Source organism: Hyperolius riggenbachi, chromosome 5 (genome assembly GCF_040937935.1).
Source record: "Hyperolius riggenbachi isolate aHypRig1 chromosome 5, aHypRig1.pri, whole genome shotgun sequence".
Classification (NCBI taxonomy): Eukaryota; Metazoa; Chordata; class Amphibia; order Anura; family Hyperoliidae; genus Hyperolius; species Hyperolius riggenbachi.
In genome coordinates, this window is record NC_090650.1 from 5,167,983 (window position 1) to 5,188,076 (window position 20,094).

The 20,094-nt window shown below is 55.2% G+C and overlaps 1 protein-coding gene across 1 annotated transcript in view; it reads right to left on the bottom strand.

Moving 5' to 3' along the window:
- Nucleotides 1-18,087: 18,087 nt before the first annotated feature.
- LOC137517957 (serum paraoxonase/arylesterase 2-like) overlaps nt 18,088-20,094 on the bottom strand; it is a 35,976-nt gene continuing 33,969 nt past the window's right edge. The window contains exon 9 of the mRNA XM_068235044.1: nt 18,088-19,735. Coding sequence (XP_068091145.1) covers nt 19,574-19,735 — 162 coding nt within the window. The 3' untranslated portion in view covers nt 18,088-19,573. The remainder of the gene's footprint in view (nt 19,736-20,094) is intronic.

Here is a 20,094-nt window from a genome sequence, read left to right on the forward strand (position 1 = left end):
GAGTGTCCTAGACTCCTAGTACAGTAAGAGTAACAGTAATAACAGTAAGTAGAACTAACTAATTACAATAATCAATCAGCGATCAGAAGGAAATGGAGTGTGGGTGTGTGTACACTCAGACAGTGAGTGGACGCACGCAGGAGCTAGTAGCCTATGAACACAGTGACTGAGTGTCCTAGACTCCTAGTACAGTAAGAGTAACAGTAATAACAGTAAGTAGAACTAACTAATTACAATAATCAATCAGCGATCAGAAGGAAATGGAGTGTGGGTGTGTGTACACTCAGACAGTGAGTGGACGCACGCAGGAGCTAGTAGCCTATGAACACAGTGACTGAGTGTCCTAGACTCCTAGTACAGTAAGAGTAAGTAGTAACAGTAAGTAGAACTAACTAATTACAATAATCAATCAGCGATCAGAAGGAAATGGAGTGTGGGTGTGTGTACACTCAGACAGTGAGTGGACGCACGCAGGAGCTAGTAGCCTATGAACACAGTGACTGAGTGTCCTAGACTCCTAGTACAGTAAGAGTAAGTAGTAACAGTAAGTAGAACTAACTAATTACAATAATCAATCAGCGATCAGAAGGAAATGGAGTGTGGGTGTGTGTACACTCAGACAGTGAGTGGACGCACGCAGGAGCTAGTAGCCTATGAACACAGTGACTGAGTGTCCTAGACTCCTAGTACAGTAAGAGTAAGTAGTAACAGTAAGTAGAACTAACTAATTACAATAATCAATCAGCGATCAGAAGGAAATGGAGTGTGGGTGTGTGTACACTCAGACAGTGAGTGGACGCACGCAGGAGCTAGTAGCCTATGAACACAGTGACTTAGTGTCCTAGACTCCTAGTACAGTAAGAGTAAGTAGTAACAGTAAGTAGAACTAACTAATTACAATAATCAATCAGCGATCAGAAGGAAATGGAGTGTGGGTGTGTGTACACTCAGACAGTGAGTGGACGCACGCAGGAGCTAGTAGCCTATGAACACAGTGACTGAGTGTCCTAGACTCCTAGTACAGTAAGAGTAACAGTAATAACAGTAAGTAGAACTAACTAATTACAATAATCAATCAGCGATCAGAAGGAAATGGAGTGTGGGTGTGTGTACACTCAGACAGTGAGTGGACGCACGCAGGAGCTAGTAGCCTATGAACACAGTGACTGAGTGTCCTAGACTCCTAGTACAGTAAGAGTAACAGTAATAACAGTAAGTAGAACTAACTAATTACAATAAACAATCAGCGATCAGAAGGAAATGGAGTGTGGGTGTGTGTACACTCAGACAGTGAGTGGACGCACGCAGGAGCTAGTAGCCTATGAACACAGTGACTGAGTGTCCTAGACTCCTAGTACAGTAAGAGTAAGTAGTAACAGTAAGTAGAACTAACTAATTACAATAATCAATCAGCGATCAGAAGGAAATGGAGTGTGGGTGTGTGTACACTCAGACAGTGAGTGGACGCACGCAGGAGCTAGTAGCCTATGAACACAGTGACTGAGTGTCCTAGACTCCCAGTACAGTAAGAGTAACTAAGTAGTAACAGTAAGTAGAACACTAACTAATTACAATAATCAATCAGCGATCAGAAGGAAATAGAGTGTGTGTTGTGTGTGTACACTCAGACAGTGAGTGCGCACATGCAGGAGCTAGTAGCCTATATGAACAGTGACAGACAGTGAGTGTCCCTAGTAAGTAGTAAGTAAGTACAACAACTAACAATAATCAATCAGTAATCAGAAGGAAATAGAGTGTGTGTACACACAGACAGTGAGTGAGTGCACACACGCAGGAGCTAGCTAGTAGCCTATAAACAGTGACAGTCAGTGAGTGTCCTACTCCTAGTACAGTATAACTACAATACTATTAGTAAAGGACAGCAGAAATACTGGTATAGATGAGAGAAATAAACAGAGAGGACAGCTGCCCACAGAGGCAAGGCCCCCCTGAGGCCTAAACCTGTAAGCTTGCAGCAGCTGCCTGCAGTTCTAATGTAACACACAAGCTACTAACTAAAATACAATGTCTATCTAACTAACAACAATATAGGTGTATATGGCAGGTGTAGGTGAGCAAAAACGCTAGGTAAATGACCACAATAGAGCACTTGCTAAGCCAAAGCACAAAGGAGCAACTCTCTCTCTGTACAAGTCTCAGGCAAGCACGGAGAAACGGAACATGGCGGCCGCTATTTATAGGGTAGGGGCTGGCCAGGGTCCCCCTCTGTGATTGGCTGCCGTCAGAGGGCCTGGGAGCCCTCTGATTGGCTCTAAGGACATCAATCTGGGCTATGACGCTATTCGAGCTCGGTACCGAGCTCGAATAGCGCCGTTTGCTCGAATAGCTCGAATAGTGAATGGGCTATTCGAGTGTACTCGGATAGCCCATTCGAATAGCTACAGCTATTCGGAGCTCGAATACCGAGCTCGAATAGCTGAAAAAGAGCTCGAATATTCGAGGTACTCGAATATTCGAGCTCTGCTGAGCACCACTGCATAGAGCGCCCCCTAGTGGCTGCAGCTCTGGCCTAACACTGCTCCTGCCTATAGAGCGCCCCCTAGTGGCCGCAGCTCTTGCCTAACACTGCTCCTGCCTATAGGAGCGCCCCCTAGTGGCTGCAGCTCTGGCCTAACACTGCTACTACCTATAGAGTGCTCCCTAGTGGCTGCAGCTCTGGCCTAACACTGCTACTGCCTATAGAGCTCCCCCTAGTGGCTGCAGCTCTGGCCTTACACTGCTACTGCCTATAGAGCACCCCCTAGTGGCTGCAGCTCTGGCCTAACACTACTACTGCCTATAGAGCTCCCCCTAGTGGCTGCAGCTCTGGCCTTACACTGCTACTGCCTATAGAGTGCTCCCTAGTGGCTGCAGCTCTGGCCTAACACTGCTACTGCCTATAGAGCGCCCCCTAGTGGCTGCAGCTCTGGCCTAACACTACTACTGCCTATAGAGCGCCCCCTAGTGGCTGCAGCTCTGGCCTTACACTGCTACTGTCTATAGAGCGCCCCCTAGTGACTGCAGCTCTGGCCTAACACTGCTACTGTCTATAGAGCGCCCCCTAGTGGCTGCAGCTCCGGCCTAACACTGCTACTGCCTATAGAGCGCCCCCTAGTGGCTGCAGCTCTGGCCTAACACTGCTACTGCCTATAGAGCTCCTCCTAGTGGCTGCAGCTCTGGCCTAACACTGCTACTGTCTATAGAGCGCCCCCTAGTGGCTGCAGCTCTGGCCTAACACTGCTACTGCCTATAGAGCTCCCCCTAGTGGCTGCAGCTCTGGCCTAACACTGCTACTGTCTATAGAGCGCCCCCTAGTGGCTGTAGCTCTGGCCTAACACTGCTACTGCCTATAGAGCACCCCCTAGTGGCTGCAGCTCTGGCCTAACACTGCTACTGTCTATAGAGCGCCCCTTAGTGGCTGCAGCTCTGGCCTAACACTGCTACTGCCTATAGAGCACCCCCTAGTGGCTGCAGCTCTGGCCTAACACTACTACTGCCTATAGAGCGCCCCCTAGTGGCTGCATCTCTGGCCTAACACTGCTACTGCCTATAGAGTGCCCCCTAGTGGCTGCAGCTCCGGCCTAACACTGCTACTGCCTATAGAGCGCCCCCTAGTGGCTGCAGCTCCGGCCTAACACTGCTACTGCCTATAGAGTGCCCCCTAGTGGCTGCAGCTCTGGCCTAACACTGCTACTGCCTATAGAGTGCTCCCTAGTGGCTGCAGCTGTGGCCTAACACTGCTACTGCCTATAGAGTGTGCCCTAGTGGCTGCATCTCTGGCCTAACACTGCTGCTGCCTATAGAGTACCCCCTAGTGGCTGCAGCTCTGGCCTAACACTACTACTGCCTATAGAGCTCCCCCTAGTGGCTGCAGCTGTGGCCTAACACTGCTACTGCCTATAGAGCGCCCCCTAGTGGCTGCAGCTCTGGCCTAACACTACTACTGCCTATAGAGCTCCCCCTAGTGGCTGCAGCTCTGGCCTAACACTACTACTGCCTATAGAGCTCCCCCTAGTGGCTGCAGCTCTGGCCTTACACTGCTACTGCCTATAGAGTGCTCCCTAGTGGCTGCAGCTCTGGCCTAACACTGCTACTGCCTATAGAGCGCCCCCTAGTGGCTGCAGCTCTGGCCTAACACTACTACTGCCTATAGAGCGCCCCCTAGTGGCTGCAGCTCTGGCCTTACACTGCTACTGTCTATAGAGCGCCCCCTAGTGACTGCAGCTCTGGCCTAACACTGCTACTGTCTATAGAGCGCCCCCTAGTGGCTGCAGCTCCGGCCTAACACTGCTACTGCCTATAGAGTGCCCCCTAGTGGCTGCAGCTCAGGCCTAACACTGCTCCTGCCTATAGAGCACCCCCTAATGGCTGCAGCTCAGGCCTAACACTGCTCCTGCCTATAGAGCGCCCCCTAGTGGCTGCAGCTCTGGCCTAACACTGCTCCTGCCTATAGAGCGCCCCCTAGTGGCCGCAGCTCTTGCCTAACACTGCTCCTGCCTATAGGAGTGCCCCCTAGTGGCTGCAGCTCTGGCCTAACACTGCTACTACCTATAGAGTGCTCCCTAGTGGCTGCAGCTCTGGCCTAACACTGCTACTGCCTATAGAGCTCCCCCTAGTGGCTGCAGCTCTGGCCTTACACTGCTACTGCCTATAGAGTGCTCCCTAGTGGCTGCAGCTCTGGCCTAACACTGCTACTGCCTATAGAGCACCCCCTAGTGGCTGCAGCTCTGGCCTAACACTGCTACTGCCTATAGAGCGCCCCCTAGTGGCTGCAGCTCTGGCCTTACACTGCTACTGTCTATAGAGCGCCCCCTAGTGACTGCAGCTCTGGCCTAACACTGCTACTGTCTATAGAGCGCCCCCTAGTGGCTGCAGCTCCGGCCTAACACTGCTACTGTCTATAGAGCGCCCCTTAGTGGCTGCAGCTCCGGCCTAACACTGCTACTGCCTATAGAGCACCCCCTAGTGGCTGCAGCTCTGGCCTAACACTGCTACTGCCTATAGAGCGCCCCCTAGTGGCTGCAGCTCTGGCCTTACACTGCTACTGTCTATAGAGCGCCCCCTAGTGACTGCAGCTCTGGCCTAACACTGCTACTGTCTATAGAGCGCCCCCTAGTGGCTGCAGCTCCGGCCTAACACTGCTACTGTCTATAGAGCGCCCCTTAGTGGCTGCAGCTCCGGCCTAACACTGCTACTGCCTATAGAGCACCCCCTAGTGGCTGCAGCTCTGGCCTAACACTGCTACTGTCTATAGAGCGCCCCCTAGTGGCTGCAGCTCTGGCCTAACACTGCTACTGCCTATAGAGCTCCTCCTAGTGGCTGCAGCTCTGGCCTAACACTGCTACTGTCTATAGAGCGCCCCCTAGTGGCTGCAGCTCTGGCCTAACACTGCTACTGCCTATAGAGCTCCCCCTAGTGGCTGCAGCTCTGGCCTAACACTGCTACTGTCTATAGAGCGCCCCCTAGTGGCTGTAGCTCTGGCCTAACACTGCTACTGCCTATAGAGCACCCCCTAGTGGCTGCAGCTCTGGCCTAACACTGCTACTGTCTATAGAGCGCCCCCTAGTGGCTGCAGCTCTGGCCTAACACTGCTACTGCCTATAGAGCACCCCCTAGTGGCTGCAGCTCTGGCCTAACACTGCTACTGCCTATAGAGCACCCCCTAGTGGCTGCAGCTCTGGCCTAACACTACTACTGCCTATAGAGCGCCCCCTAGTGGCTGCATCTCTGGCCTAACACTGCTACTGCCTATAGAGTGCCCCCTAGTGGCTGCATCTCTGGCCTAACACTGCTACTGCCTATAGAGTGCCCCCTAGTGGCTGCAGCTCCGGCCTAACACTGCTACTGCCTATAGAGCGCCCCCTAGTGGCTGCAGCCCTGGCCTAACACTGCTACTGCCTATAGAGTGCCCCCTAGTGGCTGCAGCTCTGGCCTAACACTGCTACTGCCTATAGAGGGCTCCCTAGTGGCTGCAGCTGTGGCCTAACACTGCTACTGCCTATAGAGCGTGCCCTAGTGGCTGCATCTCTGGCCTAACACTGCTACTGCCTATAGAGTACCCCCTAGTGGCTGCAGCTCTGGCCTAACACTACTACTGCCTATAGAGCTCCCCCTAGTGGCTGCAGCTGTGGCCTAACACTGCTACTGCCTATAGAGCGCCCCCTAGTGGCTGCAGCTGTGGCCTAACACTGCTACTGCCTATAGAGCGTGCCCTAGTGGCTGCAGCTGTGGCCTAACACTGCTACTGTCTATAGAGCGCCCCCTAGTGGCTGCAGCTCCGGCCTAACACTGCTACTGCCTATAGAGCACCCCCTAGTGGCTGCAGCTCCGGCCTAACACTGCTACTGCCTATAGAGCGCCCCCTAGTGGCTGCAGCTCTGGCCTAACACTGCTACTGCCTATAGAGCTCCTCCTAGTGGCTGCAGCTCTGGCCTAACACTGCTACTGCCTATAGAGCGCCCCCTAGTGGCTGCAGCTCTGGCCTAACACTGCTACTGCCTATAGAGCTCCCCCTAGTGGCTGCAGCTCTGGCCTAACACTGCTACTGTCTGTAGAGCGCCCCCTAGTGGCTGCAGCTCTGGCCTAACACTGCTACTGCCTATAGAGCACCCCCTAGTGGCTGCAGCTCTGGCCTAACACTACTACTGCCTATAGAGCGCCCCCTAGTGGCTGCATCTCTGGCCTAACACTGCTACTGCCTATAGAGTGCCCCCTAGTGGCTGCAGCTCCGGCCTAACACTGCTACTGCCTATAGAGCGCCCCCTAGTGGCTGCAGCTCCAGCCTAACACTGCTACTGCCTATAGAGTGCCCCCTAGTGGCTGCAGCTCTGGCCTAACACTGCTACTGCCTATAGAGTGCTCCCTAGTGGCTGCAGCTGTGGCCTAACACTGCTACTGCCTATAGAGTGTGCCCTAGTGGCTGCATCTCTGGCCTAACACTGCTGCTGCCTATAGAGTACCCCCTAGTGGCTGCAGCTCTGGCCTAACACTACTACTGCCTATAGAGCTCCCCCTAGTGGCTGCAGCTGTGGCCTAACACTGCTACTGCCTATAGAGCGCCCCCTAGTGGCTGCAGCTCTGGCCTAACACTACTACTGCCTATAGAGCTCCCCCTAGTGGCTGCAGCTCTGGCCTAACACTACTACTGCCTATAGAGCTCCCCCTAGTGGCTGCAGCTCTGGCCTTACACTGCTACTGCCTATAGAGTGCTCCCTAGTGGCTGCAGCTCTGGCCTAACACTGCTACTGCCTATAGAGCGCCCCCTAGTGGCTGCAGCTCTGGCCTAACACTACTACTGCCTATAGAGCGCCCCCTAGTGGCTGCAGCTCTGGCCTAACACTGCTACTGTCTATAGAGCGCCCCCTAGTGACTGCAGCTCTGGCCTAACACTGCTACTGTCTATAGAGCGCCCCCTAGTGGCTGCAGCTCCGGCCTAACACTGCTACTGCCTATAGAGTGCCCCCTAGTGGCTGCAGCTCAGGCCTAACACTGCTCCTGCCTATAGAGCACCCCCTAATGGCTGCAGCTCAGGCCTAACACTGCTCCTGCCTATAGAGCGCCCCCTAGTGGCTGCAGCTCTGGCCTAACACTGCTCCTGCCTATAGAGCGCCCCCTAGTGGCCGCAGCTCTTGCCTAACACTGCTCCTGCCTATAGGAGCGCCCCCTAGTGGCCGCAGCTCTGGCCTAACACTGCTACTACCTATAGAGTGCTCCCTAGTGGCTGCAGCTCTGGCCTAACACTGCTACTGCCTATAGAGCTCCCCCTAGTGGCTGCAGCTCTGGCCTAACACTACTACTGCCTATAGAGCTCCCCCTAGTGGCTGCAGCTCTGGCCTAACACTGCTACTGCCTATAGAGCGCACCCTAGTGGCTGCAGCTCTGGCCTAACACTGCTACTGCCTATAGAGCGCCCCCTAGTGGCTGCAGCTCTGGCCTAACACTGCTACTGCCTATAGAGCGCCCCCTAGTGGCTGCAGCTCTGGCCTAACACTGCTACTGCCTATAGAGTACCCCTTAGTGGCTGCAGCTCTGGCCTAACACTGCTACTGCCTATAGAGCACCCCCTAGTGGCTGCAGCTCTGGCCTAACACTACTACTGCCTATAGAGCGCCCCCTAGTGGCTGCAGCTCTGGCCTAACACTGCTACTGCCTATAGAGCGCCCCCTAGTGGCTGCAGCCCTGGCCTAACACTGCTACTGCCTATAGAGAGCCCCCTAGTGGCTGCAGCTCTGGCCTAACACTGCTACTGCCTATAGAGCTCCCCCTAGTGGCTGCAGCTCTGGCCTAACACTACTACTGCCTATAGAGCTCCCCCTAGTGGCTGCAGCTCTGGCCTAACACTACTACTGCCTATAGAGCGCCCCCTAGTGGCTGCAGCTCTGGCCTAACACTGCTACTGCCTATAGAGCGCGCCCTAGTGGCTGCAGCTCTGGCCTAACACTGCTACTGCCTATAGAGCGCCCCCTAGTGGCTGCAGCTCTGGCCTAACACTGCTACTGCCTATAAAGCGCCCCTAGTGGCTTCAGCTCTGGCCTAACACTGCTACTGCCTATACAGCACCCCCTAGTGGCTGCAGCTCTGGCCTAACACTACTACTGCCTATAGAGCGCCCCCTAGTGGCTGCAGCTCTGGCCTTACACTGCTACTGTCTATAGAGCGCCCCCTAGTGACTGCAGCTCTGGCCTAACACTGCTACTGTCTATAGAGCACCCCCTAGTGGCTGCAGCTCCGGCCTAACACTGCTACTGTCTATAGAGCGCCCCCTAGTGGCTGCAGCTCCGGCCTAACACTGCTACTGCCTATAGAGCACCCCCTAGTGGCTTCACCTCTGGCCTAACACTGCTACTGTCTATAGAGCGCCCCCTAGTGGCTGCAGCTCTGGCCTAACACTGCTACTGCCTATAGAGCTCCTCCTAGTGGCTGCAGCTCTGGCCTAACACTGCTACTGTCTATAGAGCTCCCCCTAGTGGCTGCAGCTCTGGCCTAACACTGCTACTGTCTATAGAGCTCCCCCTAGTGGCTGCAGCTCTGGCCTAACACTGCTACTGTCTATAGAGCGCCCCCTAGTGGCTGTAGCTCTGGCCTAACACTGCTACTGCCTATAGAGCACCCCCTAGTGGCTGCAGCTCTGGCCTAACACTGCTACTGTCTATAGAGCGCCCCCTAGTGGCTGCAGCTCTGGCCTAACACTGCTACTGCCTATAGAGCACCCCCTAGTGGCTGCAGCTCTGGCCTAACACTGCTACTGCCTATAGAGCGCCCCCTAGTGGCTGCATCTCTGGCCTAACACTGCTACTGCCTATAGAGTGCCCCCTAGTGGCTGCAGCTCCGGCCTAACACTGCTACTGCCTATAGAGCGCCCCATAGTGGCTGCAGCTCTGGCCTAACACTGCTACTGCCTATAGAGTGCCCCCTAGTGGCTGCAGCTCTGGCCTAACACTGCTACTGCCTATAGAGTGCTCCCTAGTGGCTGCAGCTGTGGCCTAACACTGCTACTGCCTATAGAGCGTGCCCTAGTGGCTGCATCTCTGGCCTAACACTGCTACTGCCTATAGAGTACCCCCTAGTGGCTGCAGCTCTGGCCTAACACTACTACTGCCTATAGAGCTCCCCCTAGTGGCTGCAGCTGTGGCCTAACACTGCTACTGCCTATAGAGCGCCCCCTAGTGGCTGCAGCTGTGGCCTAACACTGCTACTGCCTATAGAGCGTGCCCTAGTGGCTGCAGCTGTGGCCTAACACTGCTACTGTCTATAGAGCGCCCCCTAGTGGCTGCAGCTCCGGCCTAACACTGCTACTGCCTATAGAGCACCCCCTAGTGGCTGCAGCTCCGGCCTAACACTGCTACTGCCTATAGAGCGCCCCCTAGTGGCTGCAGCTCTGGCCTAACACTGCTACTGCCTATAGAGCTCCTCCTAGTGGCTGCAGCTCTGGCCTAACACTGCTACTGTCTATAGAGCGCCCCCTAGTGGCTGCAGCTCTGGCCTAACACTGCTACTGCCTATAGAGCTCCCCCTAGTGGCTGCAGCTCTGGCCTAACACTGCTACTGTCTATAGAGCGCCCCCTAGTGGCTGTAGCTCTGGCCTAACACTGCTACTGCCTATAGAGCACCCCCTAGTGGCTGCAGCTCTGGCCTAACACTGCTACTGTCTATAGAGCGCCCCCTAGTGGCTGCATCTCTGGCCTAACACTGCTACTGCCTATAGAGCACCCCCTAGTGGCTGCAGCTCTGGCCTAACACTACTACTGCCTATAGAGCGCCCCCTAGTGGCTGCATCTCTGGCCTAACACTGCTACTGCCTATAGAGTGCCCCCTAGTGGCTGCAGCTCCGGCCTAACACTGCTACTGCCTATAGAGCGCCCCCTAGTGGCTGCAGCTCTGGCCTAACACTGCTACTGCCTATAGAGTGCCCCCTAGTGGCTGCAGCTCTGGCCTAACACTGCTACTGCCTATAGAGTGCTCCCTAGTGGCTGCAGCTGTGGCCTAACACTGCTACTGCCTATAGAGCGTGCCCTAGTGGCTGCATCTCTGGCCTAACACTGCTACTGCCTATAGAGCGCCCCCTAGTGGCTGCAGCTGTGGCCTAACACTGCTACTGCCTATAGAGCGCCCCCTAGTGGCTGCAGCTCCGGCCTAACACTGCTACTGCCTATAGAGCACCCCCTAGTGGCTGCAGCTCCGGCCTAACACTGCTACTGCCTATAGAGCACCCCCTAGTGGCTGCAGCTCTGGCCTAACACTGCTACTGTCTATAGAGCGCCCCCTAGTGGCTGCAGCTCCGGCCTAACACTGCTACTGCCTATAGAGCACCCCCTAGTGGCTGCAGCTCCGGCCTAACACTGCTACTGCCTATAGAGCACCCCCTAGTGGCTGCAGCTCTGGCCTAACACTGCTACTGTCTATAGAGCGCCCCCTAGTGACTGCAGCTCTGGCCTAACACTGCTACTGCCTATAGAGCGCCCACTAGTGGCTGCAGCTCTGGCCTAACACTGCTACTGCCTATAGAGCTCCCCCTAGTGGCTGCAGCTCTGACCTAACACTGCTACTGCCTATAGAGCGCCCCCTAGTGGCTGCAGCTCTGGCCTAACACTGCTACTGCCTATAGAGCGCCCCCTAGTGGCTGCAGCTCTGGCCTAGCACTGCTACTGCCTATAGAGCGCCCCCTAGTGGCTGCAGCTCTGGCCTAACACTACTACTGCCTATAGAGCGCCCCCTAGTGGCTGCAGCTCTGGCCTAACACTACTACTGCCTATAGAGCTCCCCCTAGTGGCTGCAGCTGTGGCCTAACACTGCTACTGCCTATAGAGCGCCCCCTAGTGGCTGCAGCTGTGGCCTAACACTGCTACTGCCTATAGAGTGTGCCCTAGTGGCTGCATCTCTGGCCTAACACTGCTGCTGCCTATAGAGTACCCCCTAGTGGCTGCAGCTCTGGCCTAACACTACTACTGCCTATAGAGCTCCCCCTAGTGGCTGCAGCTGTGGCCTAACACTGCTACTGCCTATAGAGCGCCCCCTAGTGGCTGCAGCTCTGGCCTAACACTACTACTGCCTATAGAGCTCCCCCTAGTGGCTGCAGCTCTGGCCTAACACTACTACTGCCTATAGAGCTCCCCCTAGTGGCTGCAGCTCTGGCCTTACACTGCTACTGCCTATAGAGTGCTCCCTAGTGGCTGCAGCTCTGGCCTAACACTGCTACTGCCTATAGAGCGCCCCCTAGTGGCTGCAGCTCTGGCCTAACACTACTACTGCCTATAGAGCGCCCCCTAGTGGCTGCAGCTCTGGCCTAACACTGCTACTGTCTATAGAGCGCCCCCTAGTGACTGCAGCTCTGGCCTAACACTGCTACTGTCTATAGAGCGCCCCCTAGTGGCTGCAGCTCCGGCCTAACACTGCTACTGCCTATAGAGTGCCCCCTAGTGGCTGCAGCTCAGGCCTAACACTGCTCCTGCCTATAGAGCACCCCCTAATGGCTGCAGCTCAGGCCTAACACTGCTCCTGCCTATAGAGCGCCCCCTAGTGGCTGCAGCTCTGGCCTAACACTGCTCCTGCCTATAGAGCGCCCCCTAGTGGCCGCAGCTCTTGCCTAACACTGCTCCTGCCTATAGGAGCGCCCCCTAGTGGCTGCAGCTCTGGCCTAACACTGCTACTACCTATAGAGTGCTCCCTAGTGGCTGCAGCTCTGGCCTAACACTGCTACTGCCTATAGAGCTCCCCCTAGTGGCTGCAGCTCTGGCCTAACACTACTACTGCCTATAGAGCTCCCCCTAGTGGCTGCAGCTCTTGCCTAACACTGCTACTGCCTATAGAGCGCACCCTAGTGGCTGCAGCTCTGGCCTAACACTGCTACTGCCTATAGAGCGCCCCCTAGTGGCTGCAGCTCTGGCCTAACACTGCTACTGCCTATAGAGCGCCCCCTAGTGGCTGCAGCTCTGGCCTAACACTGCTACTGCCTATAGAGTACCCCTTAGTGGCTGCAGCTCTGGCCTAACACTGCTACTGCCTATAGAGCACCCCCTAGTGGCTGCAGCTCTGGCCTAACACTACTACTGCCTATAGAGCGCCCCCTAGTGGCTGCAGCTCTGGCCTAACACTGCTACTGCCTATAGAGCGCCCCCTAGTGGCTGCAGCCCTGGCCTAACACAGCTACTGCCTATAGAGAGCCCCCTAGTGGCTGCAGCTCTGGCCTAACACTGCTACTGCCTATAGAGCTCCCCCTAGTGGCTGCAGCTCTGGCCTAACACTACTACTGCCTATAGAGCTCCCCCTAGTGGCTGCAGCTCTGGCCTAACACTACTACTGCCTATAGAGCGCCCCCTAGTGGCTGCAGCTCTGGCCTAACACTGCTACTGCCTATAGAGCGCGCCCTAGTGGCTGCAGCTCTGGCCTAACACTGCTACTGCCGATAGAGCGCCCCCTAGTGGCTGCAGCTCTGGCCTAACACTGCTACTGCCTATAAAGCGCCCCTAGTGGCTTCAGCTCTGGCCTAACACTGCTACTGCCTATACAGCACCCCCTAGTGGCTGCAGCTCTGGCCTAACACTACTACTGCCTATAGAGCGCCCCCTAGTGGCTGCAGCTCTGGCCTTACACTGCTACTGTCTATAGAGCGCCCCCTAGTGGCTGCAGCTCCGGCCTAACACTGCTACTGTCTATAGAGCGCCCCCTAGTGGCTGCAGCTCCGGCCTAACACTGCTACTGCCTATAGAGCACCCCCTAGTGGCTTCACCTCTGGCCTAACACTGCTACTGTCTATAGAGCGCCCCCTAGTGGCTGCAGCTCTGGCCTAACACTGCTACTGCCTATAGAGCTCCTCCTAGTGGCTGCAGCTCTGGCCTAACACTGCTACTGTCTATAGAGCGCCCCCTAGTGGCTGCAGCTCTGGCCTAACACTGCTACTGCCTATAGAGCTCCCCCTAGTGGCTGCAGCTCTGGCCTAACACTGCTACTGTCTATAGAGCGCCCCCTAGTGGCTGTAGCTCTGGCCTAACACTGCTACTGCCTATAGAGCACCCCCTAGTGGCTGCAGCTCTGGCCTAACACTGCTACTGTCTATAGAGCGCCCCCTAGTGGCTGCAGCTCTGGCCTAACACTGCTACTGCCTATAGAGAACCCCCTAGTGGCTGCAGCTCTGGCCTAACACTACTACTGCCTATAGAGCGCCCCCTAGTGGCTGCATCTCTGGCCTAACACTGCTACTGCCGATAGAGTGCCCCCTATTGGCTGCAGCTCCGGCCTAACACTGCTACTGCCTATAGAGCGCCCCATAGTGGCTGCAGCTCTGGCCTAACACTGCTACTGCCTATAGAGTGCCCCCTAGTGGCTGCAGCTCTGGCCTAACACTGCTACTGCCTATAGAGTGCTCCCTAGTGGCTGCAGCTGTGGCCTAACACTGCTACTGCCTATAGAGCGTGCCCTAGTGGCTGCATCTCTGGCCTAACACTGCTACTGCCTATAGAGTACCCCCTAGTGGCTGCAGCTCTGGCCTAACACTACTACTGCCTATAGAGCTCCCCCTAGTGGCTGCAGCTGTGGCCTAACACTGCTACTGCCTATAGAGCGCCCCCTAGTGGCTGCAGCTGTGGCCTAACACTGCTACTGCCTATAGAGCGTGCCCTAGTGGCTGCAGCTGTGGCCTAACACTGCTACTGTCTATAGAGCGCCCCCTAGTGGCTGCAGCTCCGGCCTAACACTGCTACTGCCTATAGAGCACCCCCAAGTGGCTGCAGCTCCGGCCTAACACTGCTACTGCCTATAGAGCGCCCCTAGTGGCTGCAGCTCTGGCCTAACACTGCTACTGCCTATAGAGCTCCTCCTAGTGGCTGCAGCTCTGGCCTAACACTGCTACTGTCTATAGAGCGCCCCCTAGTGGCTGCAGCTCTGGCCTAACACTGCTACTGCCTATAGAGCTCCCCCTAGTGGCTGCAGCTCTGGCCTAACACTGCTACTGTCTATAGAGCGCCCCCTAGTGGCTGTAGCTCTGGCCTAACACTGCTACTGCCTATAGAGCACCCCCTAGTGGCTGCAGCTCTGGCCTAACACTGCTACTGTCTATAGAGCGCCCCCTAGTGGCTGCATCTCTGGCCTAACACTGCTACTGCCTATAGAGCACCCCCTAGTGGCTGCAGCTCTGGCCTAACACTACTACTGCCTATAGAGCGCCCCCTAGTGGCTGCAGCTCTGGCCTAACACTGCTACTGCCTATAGAGTGCCCCCTAGTGGCTGCAGCTCCGGCCTAACACTGCTACTGCCTATAGAGCGCCCCCTAGTGGCTGCAGCTCTGGCCTAACACTGCTACTGCCTATAGAGTGCCCCCTAGTGGCTGCAGCTCTGGCCTAACACTGCTACTGCCTATAGAGTGCTCCCTAGTGGCTGCAGCTGTGGCCTAACACTGCTACTGCCTATAGAGCGTGCCCTAGTGGCTGCATCTCTGGCCTAACACTGCTACTGCCTATAGAGTACCCCCTAGTGGCTGCAGCTCTGGCCTAACACTACTACTGCCTATAGAGCTCCCCCTAGTGGCTGCAGCTGTGGCCTAACACTGCTACTGCCTATAGAGCGCCCCCTAGTGGCTGCAGCTGTGGCCTAACACTGCTACTGCCTATAGAGCGTGCCCTAGTGGCTGCAGCTGTGGCCTAACACTGCTACTGTCTATAGAGCGCCCCCTAGTGGCTGCAGCTCCGGCCTAACACTGCTACTGCCTATAGAGCACCCCCTAGTGGCTGCAGCTCCGGCCTAACACTGCTACTGCCTATAGAGCACCCCCTAGTGGCTGCAGCTCTGGCCTAACACTGCTACTGTCTATAGAGCGCCCCCTAGTGGCTGCAGCTCCGGCCTAACACTGCTACTGCCTATAGAGCACCCCCTAGTGGCTGCAGCTCCGGCCTAACACTGCTACTGCCTATAGAGCACCCCCTAGTGGCTGCAGCTCTGGCCTAACACTGCTACTGTCTATAGAGCGCCCCCTAGTGACTGCAGCTCTGGCCTAACACTGCTACTGCCTATAGAGCGCCCACTAGTGGCTGCAGCTCTGGCCTAACACTGCTACTGCCTATAGAGCTCCCCCTAGTGGCTGCAGCTCTGACCTAACACTGCTACTGCCTATAGAGCGCCCCCTAGTGGCTGCAGCTCTGGCCTAACACTGCTACTGCCTATAGAGCGCCCCCTAGTGGCTGCAGCTCTGGCCTAACACTGCTACTGCCTATAGAGCGCCCCCTAGTGGCTGCAGCTCTGGCCTAACACTACTACTGCCTATAGAGCGCCCCCTAGTGGCTGCAGCTCTGGCCTAACACTACTACTGCCTATAGAGCTCCCCCTAGTGGCTGCAGCTGTGGCCTAACACTGCTACTGCCTATAGAGCGCCCCCTAGTGGCTGCAGCTGTGGCCTAACACTGCTACTGCCTATAGAGCGTGCCCTAGTGGCTGCAGCTGTGGCCTAACACTGCTACTGTCTATAGAGCGCCCCCTAGTGGCTGCAGCTCCGGCCTAACACTGCTACTGCCTATAGAGCACCCCCTAGTGGCTGCAGCTCCGGCCTAACACTGCTACTGCCTATAGAGCACCCCCTAGTGGCTGCAGCTCTGGCCTAACACTGCTACTGTCTATAGAGCGCCCCCTAGTGGCTGCAGCTCCGGCCTAACACTGCTACTGCCTATAGAGCACCCCCTAGTGGCTGCAGCTCCGGCCTAACACTGCTACTGCCTATAGAGCACCCCCTAGTGGCTGCAGCTCTGGCCTAACACTGCTACTGTCTATAGAGCGCCCCCTAGTGACTGCAGCTCTGGCCTAACACTGCTACTGCCTATAGAGTGCCCACTAGTGGCTGCAGCTCTGGCCTAACACTGCTACTGCCTATAGAGCTCCCCCTAGTGGCTGCAGCTCTGACCTAACACTGCTACTGCCTATAGAGCGCCCCCTAGTGGCTGCAGCTCTGGCCTAACACTGCTACTGCCTATAGAGCGCCCCCTAGTGGCTGCAGCTCTGGCCTAACACTGCTACTGCCTATAGAGCGCCCCCTAGTGGCTGCAGCTCTGGCCTAACACTACTACTGCCTATAGAGCGCCCCCTAGTGGCTGCAGCTCTGGCCTAACACTGCTACTGCCTATAGAGCACCCCCTAGTGGCTACAGCTCTGACCTAACACTACTACTGCCTATAGAGCATCCCCTAGTGGCTGCAGCTCTGGCCTAACACTGCTACTGCCTATAGAGCGCCCCTTAGTGGCTGCAGCTCTGGCCTAACACTGCTACTGCCTATAGAGCACCCCCTAGTGGCTACAGCTCTGACCTAACACTACTACTGCCTATAGAGCGCCCCCTAGTGGCTGCAGCTCTGGCCTAACACTGCTACTGCCTATAGAGCGCCCCTTAGTGGCTGCAGCTCTGGCCTAACACTGCTACTGCCTATAGAGCGCCCCCCTAGTGGCTGCAGCTCTGGCCTAACACTGCTACTGCCTATAGAGCGCCCTTAGTGGCTGCAGCTCTGGCCTAACACTACTACTGCCTATAGAGCGCCCCCTAGTGGCTGCAGCTCTGACCTAACACTGCTACTGCCTATAGAGCACCCCCTAGTGGCTGCAGATCTGGCCTAACACTACTACTGCCTATAGAGCGCCCCCTAGTGGCTGCAGCTCTGGCCTAACACTGCTACTGCCTATAGAGCTCCCCCTAGTGGCTGCAGCTCTGGCCTAACACTGCTACTGCCTACAGAGCGCCCCCTAGTGGCTGCAGCTGTGGCCTAACACTGCTACTGCCTATAGAGCTCCCCCTAGTGGCTGCAGCTCTGGCCTAACACTGCTACTGCCTATAGAGCACCCCCTAGTGGCTGCAGCTCTGGCCTAACACTGCTACTGCCTATAGAGTGCCCCCTGGTGGCTGCAGCTCTGGGCTAACACTGCTACTGCCTATAGAGCGCCCCCTAGTGGCTGCAGCTCTGGGCTAACACTGCTACTGCCTATAGAGCGCCCCCTAGTGGCTGCAGCTCTGGCCTAACACTGCTACTGCCTATAGAGCACCCCCTAGTGGCTGCAGCTCTGGCCTAACACTGCTACTGCCTATAGAGCACCCCCTAGTGGCTGCAGCTCTGGCCTAACACTGCTACTGCCTATAGAGTGCCCCCTGGTGGCTGCAGCTCTGGCCTAACACTGCTCCTGCCTATAGAGCGCCCCCTGGTGGCTGCAGCTCTGGCCTAACACTACTACTGCCTATAGAGCGCCCCCTAGTGGCTGCAGCTCTGGCCTAACACTACTACTGCCTATAGAGCGCCCCCTAGTGGCTGCAGCTCTGGCCTAACACTGCTACTGTCTATAGAGCGCCCCCTAGTGGCTGCAGCTCTGGCCTAACACTACTACTGCCTATAGAGCGCCCCCTAGTGGCTGCAGCTCTGGTGCTTTGACTCCACCAGGAGAGAAGCACAATATAATTGTTCTGTGTCTGTTTCTGCATAAGGATTCCTGACAAATATATTTACAGCTGATCAAATCAAAATGCATCACCAAAATATAATCAATTTTATTCAGTATCAAATAGACAACACTGTAATCCAAACAAAGAAAATGCATTGTGCAGCAACCCCCCCCCCCCCCCCACCCACCCCCCGAAAAAAAAGAAAAACAATCAAGTTTGTGTACACAGAACTAAGTTACAACTGCTGCTGGTACAACTCTGAACCTCGGGCTGTTCAATCCATACTGAGGAAACTGACCCCGACTGATAGTAGAAAAAGAAAAAGAATAGACTGTGCAGAGTCTGTTATTTCCATTATTTGTCCCAGGTAAGTTTCTTCCATCAATTCTGCTGGGGTTCCAGCAAAGCACATGGATCCCGCCGGTAACCGTTTGTGGCTGAGAGAGGTACATACCGTCCCCAGGTTATAGCCCTGCAATGCATTCTGTTGCTATGGAAACAGTATAGGACATAGCGGGGGTTAAGAGGAGGACAAGGCATTCAGCCAGGACCATCTGGCAGTCAATCTTTCAGCGACTGAACAGGGTGACTCACAGCAGGGAGTGGCCCCGCTTGGCTGTCTGCAGGGAGGGGCCCCGGGGTTGGCTCTCTGTCGGGAGGGGCCCCGGGGATGGCTCTCTGCCGGGAGGGGCCCCGAGGTTGGCTCTCTGCCGGGAGGGGCCCCCGAGGTTGGCTCCCTGCCGGGAGGGGCCCCGAAGTTGGCTCCCTGCCGGGAGGGGCCCCGGGGTGGCTCTCTGCCGGGAGGGGCCCCGGGGTGGCTCTCTGCCGGGAGGGGCGTTTGCACTGCTCATTCACCGCTGTCTTTCAATGTTATCCATTTTAGATGTTAGTAAAGTTCAGCTGTTTATAGATCATATTTGGTAGGAGTGCAACACTTTTTCAGGATTCTTGTTAAGTTGCGCTTCTGGTATCCAGAATTTTGGCGGGAGACTCCGGGAGCAGATGCTGTATTATGCGGTATGATGTTATTTACTCAATATATTCAAGGCGACTCTTCCCAGAATGATTTCGGTGGTTCACGATGGCGGTTGCAGCGTCTCAGCTGATTTCTCAGAGATTTCAGATAAAGAACGAAGCTCTCATGTCAGCGTTTTCAGCGACGCCAGGCCAGGACTGCGGATAGCTCGTGTTCTTGAGAGATCTCTGCCCATCTAATGTCCGTTTCAGGCACAGATATGGCATTTATTGGAAGATTGGGTTATAGGAATTATAAACAAACGAGAATAGCTGTTCCACCAGTTCACAGATCCTGATCTTCATAATCTCCTGCTCACTCCCTCCCCTCAGCCATGATAGGCTATCACTCATCAGGGAGGTGTGGCTTCAGCTGACAGAGCAATCATACCCTTCCTACATGCCCATGTGACTGACATCTGACTGGATGTAGGCAGGCAGCTAGCAGTCGCTCAGGATCTCTTCATGGTTGGAGCAGAAACTTTCTATTTTAGCTTTTAAAATGCTATGGGGCTTGGTTTTACTAAATGTTTTCTGCACATTTAATCTAAAATAATGTCCTATTAAATGCATCTCAAAACTGTGCCTGACATGCCAGCAGGAAGTGTCCTCAGAATAGTGTCCCCCGATGTGATCTGGCTGGGTGGAGTTAGTTCTCTATTACTCCAGGTGGCAGTAGAGGGCTTTGTGGAAGACTGTCCCCACCAGCAGCTTGTTCTCCCACAAGACAGCGACAGTGGACCCCTGCAGGACGGAGCCGTTATTGGCGTACACTGTGGTCACCACCGGGTTATCAGAGTGGATGTTCTGAATACGGAGAACCTGTGAGACAGAAGCAGACTTGTTAGGAATTACATTGAATGGTGTCAAAATCCTTCGCAAATAATAAGTATTATACACCTATAGATTTCCCAAGATCTAAGATCTAAGGACCACTTCATAAAAGCTGAGCAAGTTGCTGAGAGAAGACCTGTCTCTCACCGCTGGACCACTGCAGGTTGAGTTCCCGTTATGGACCAGAGCAATTTTCACCTTTCAGCACTCCTCCCATTCATTCGCCAATAACTTTATCACTATTTATCACACCAAAATGATCTAGATCTTGTTTTTTTTTCACCACCAATTAGGCTTTCTTTGGGTGGTACTTTTTGATAAGAATTTTGTGGGAATAATAATAAAAA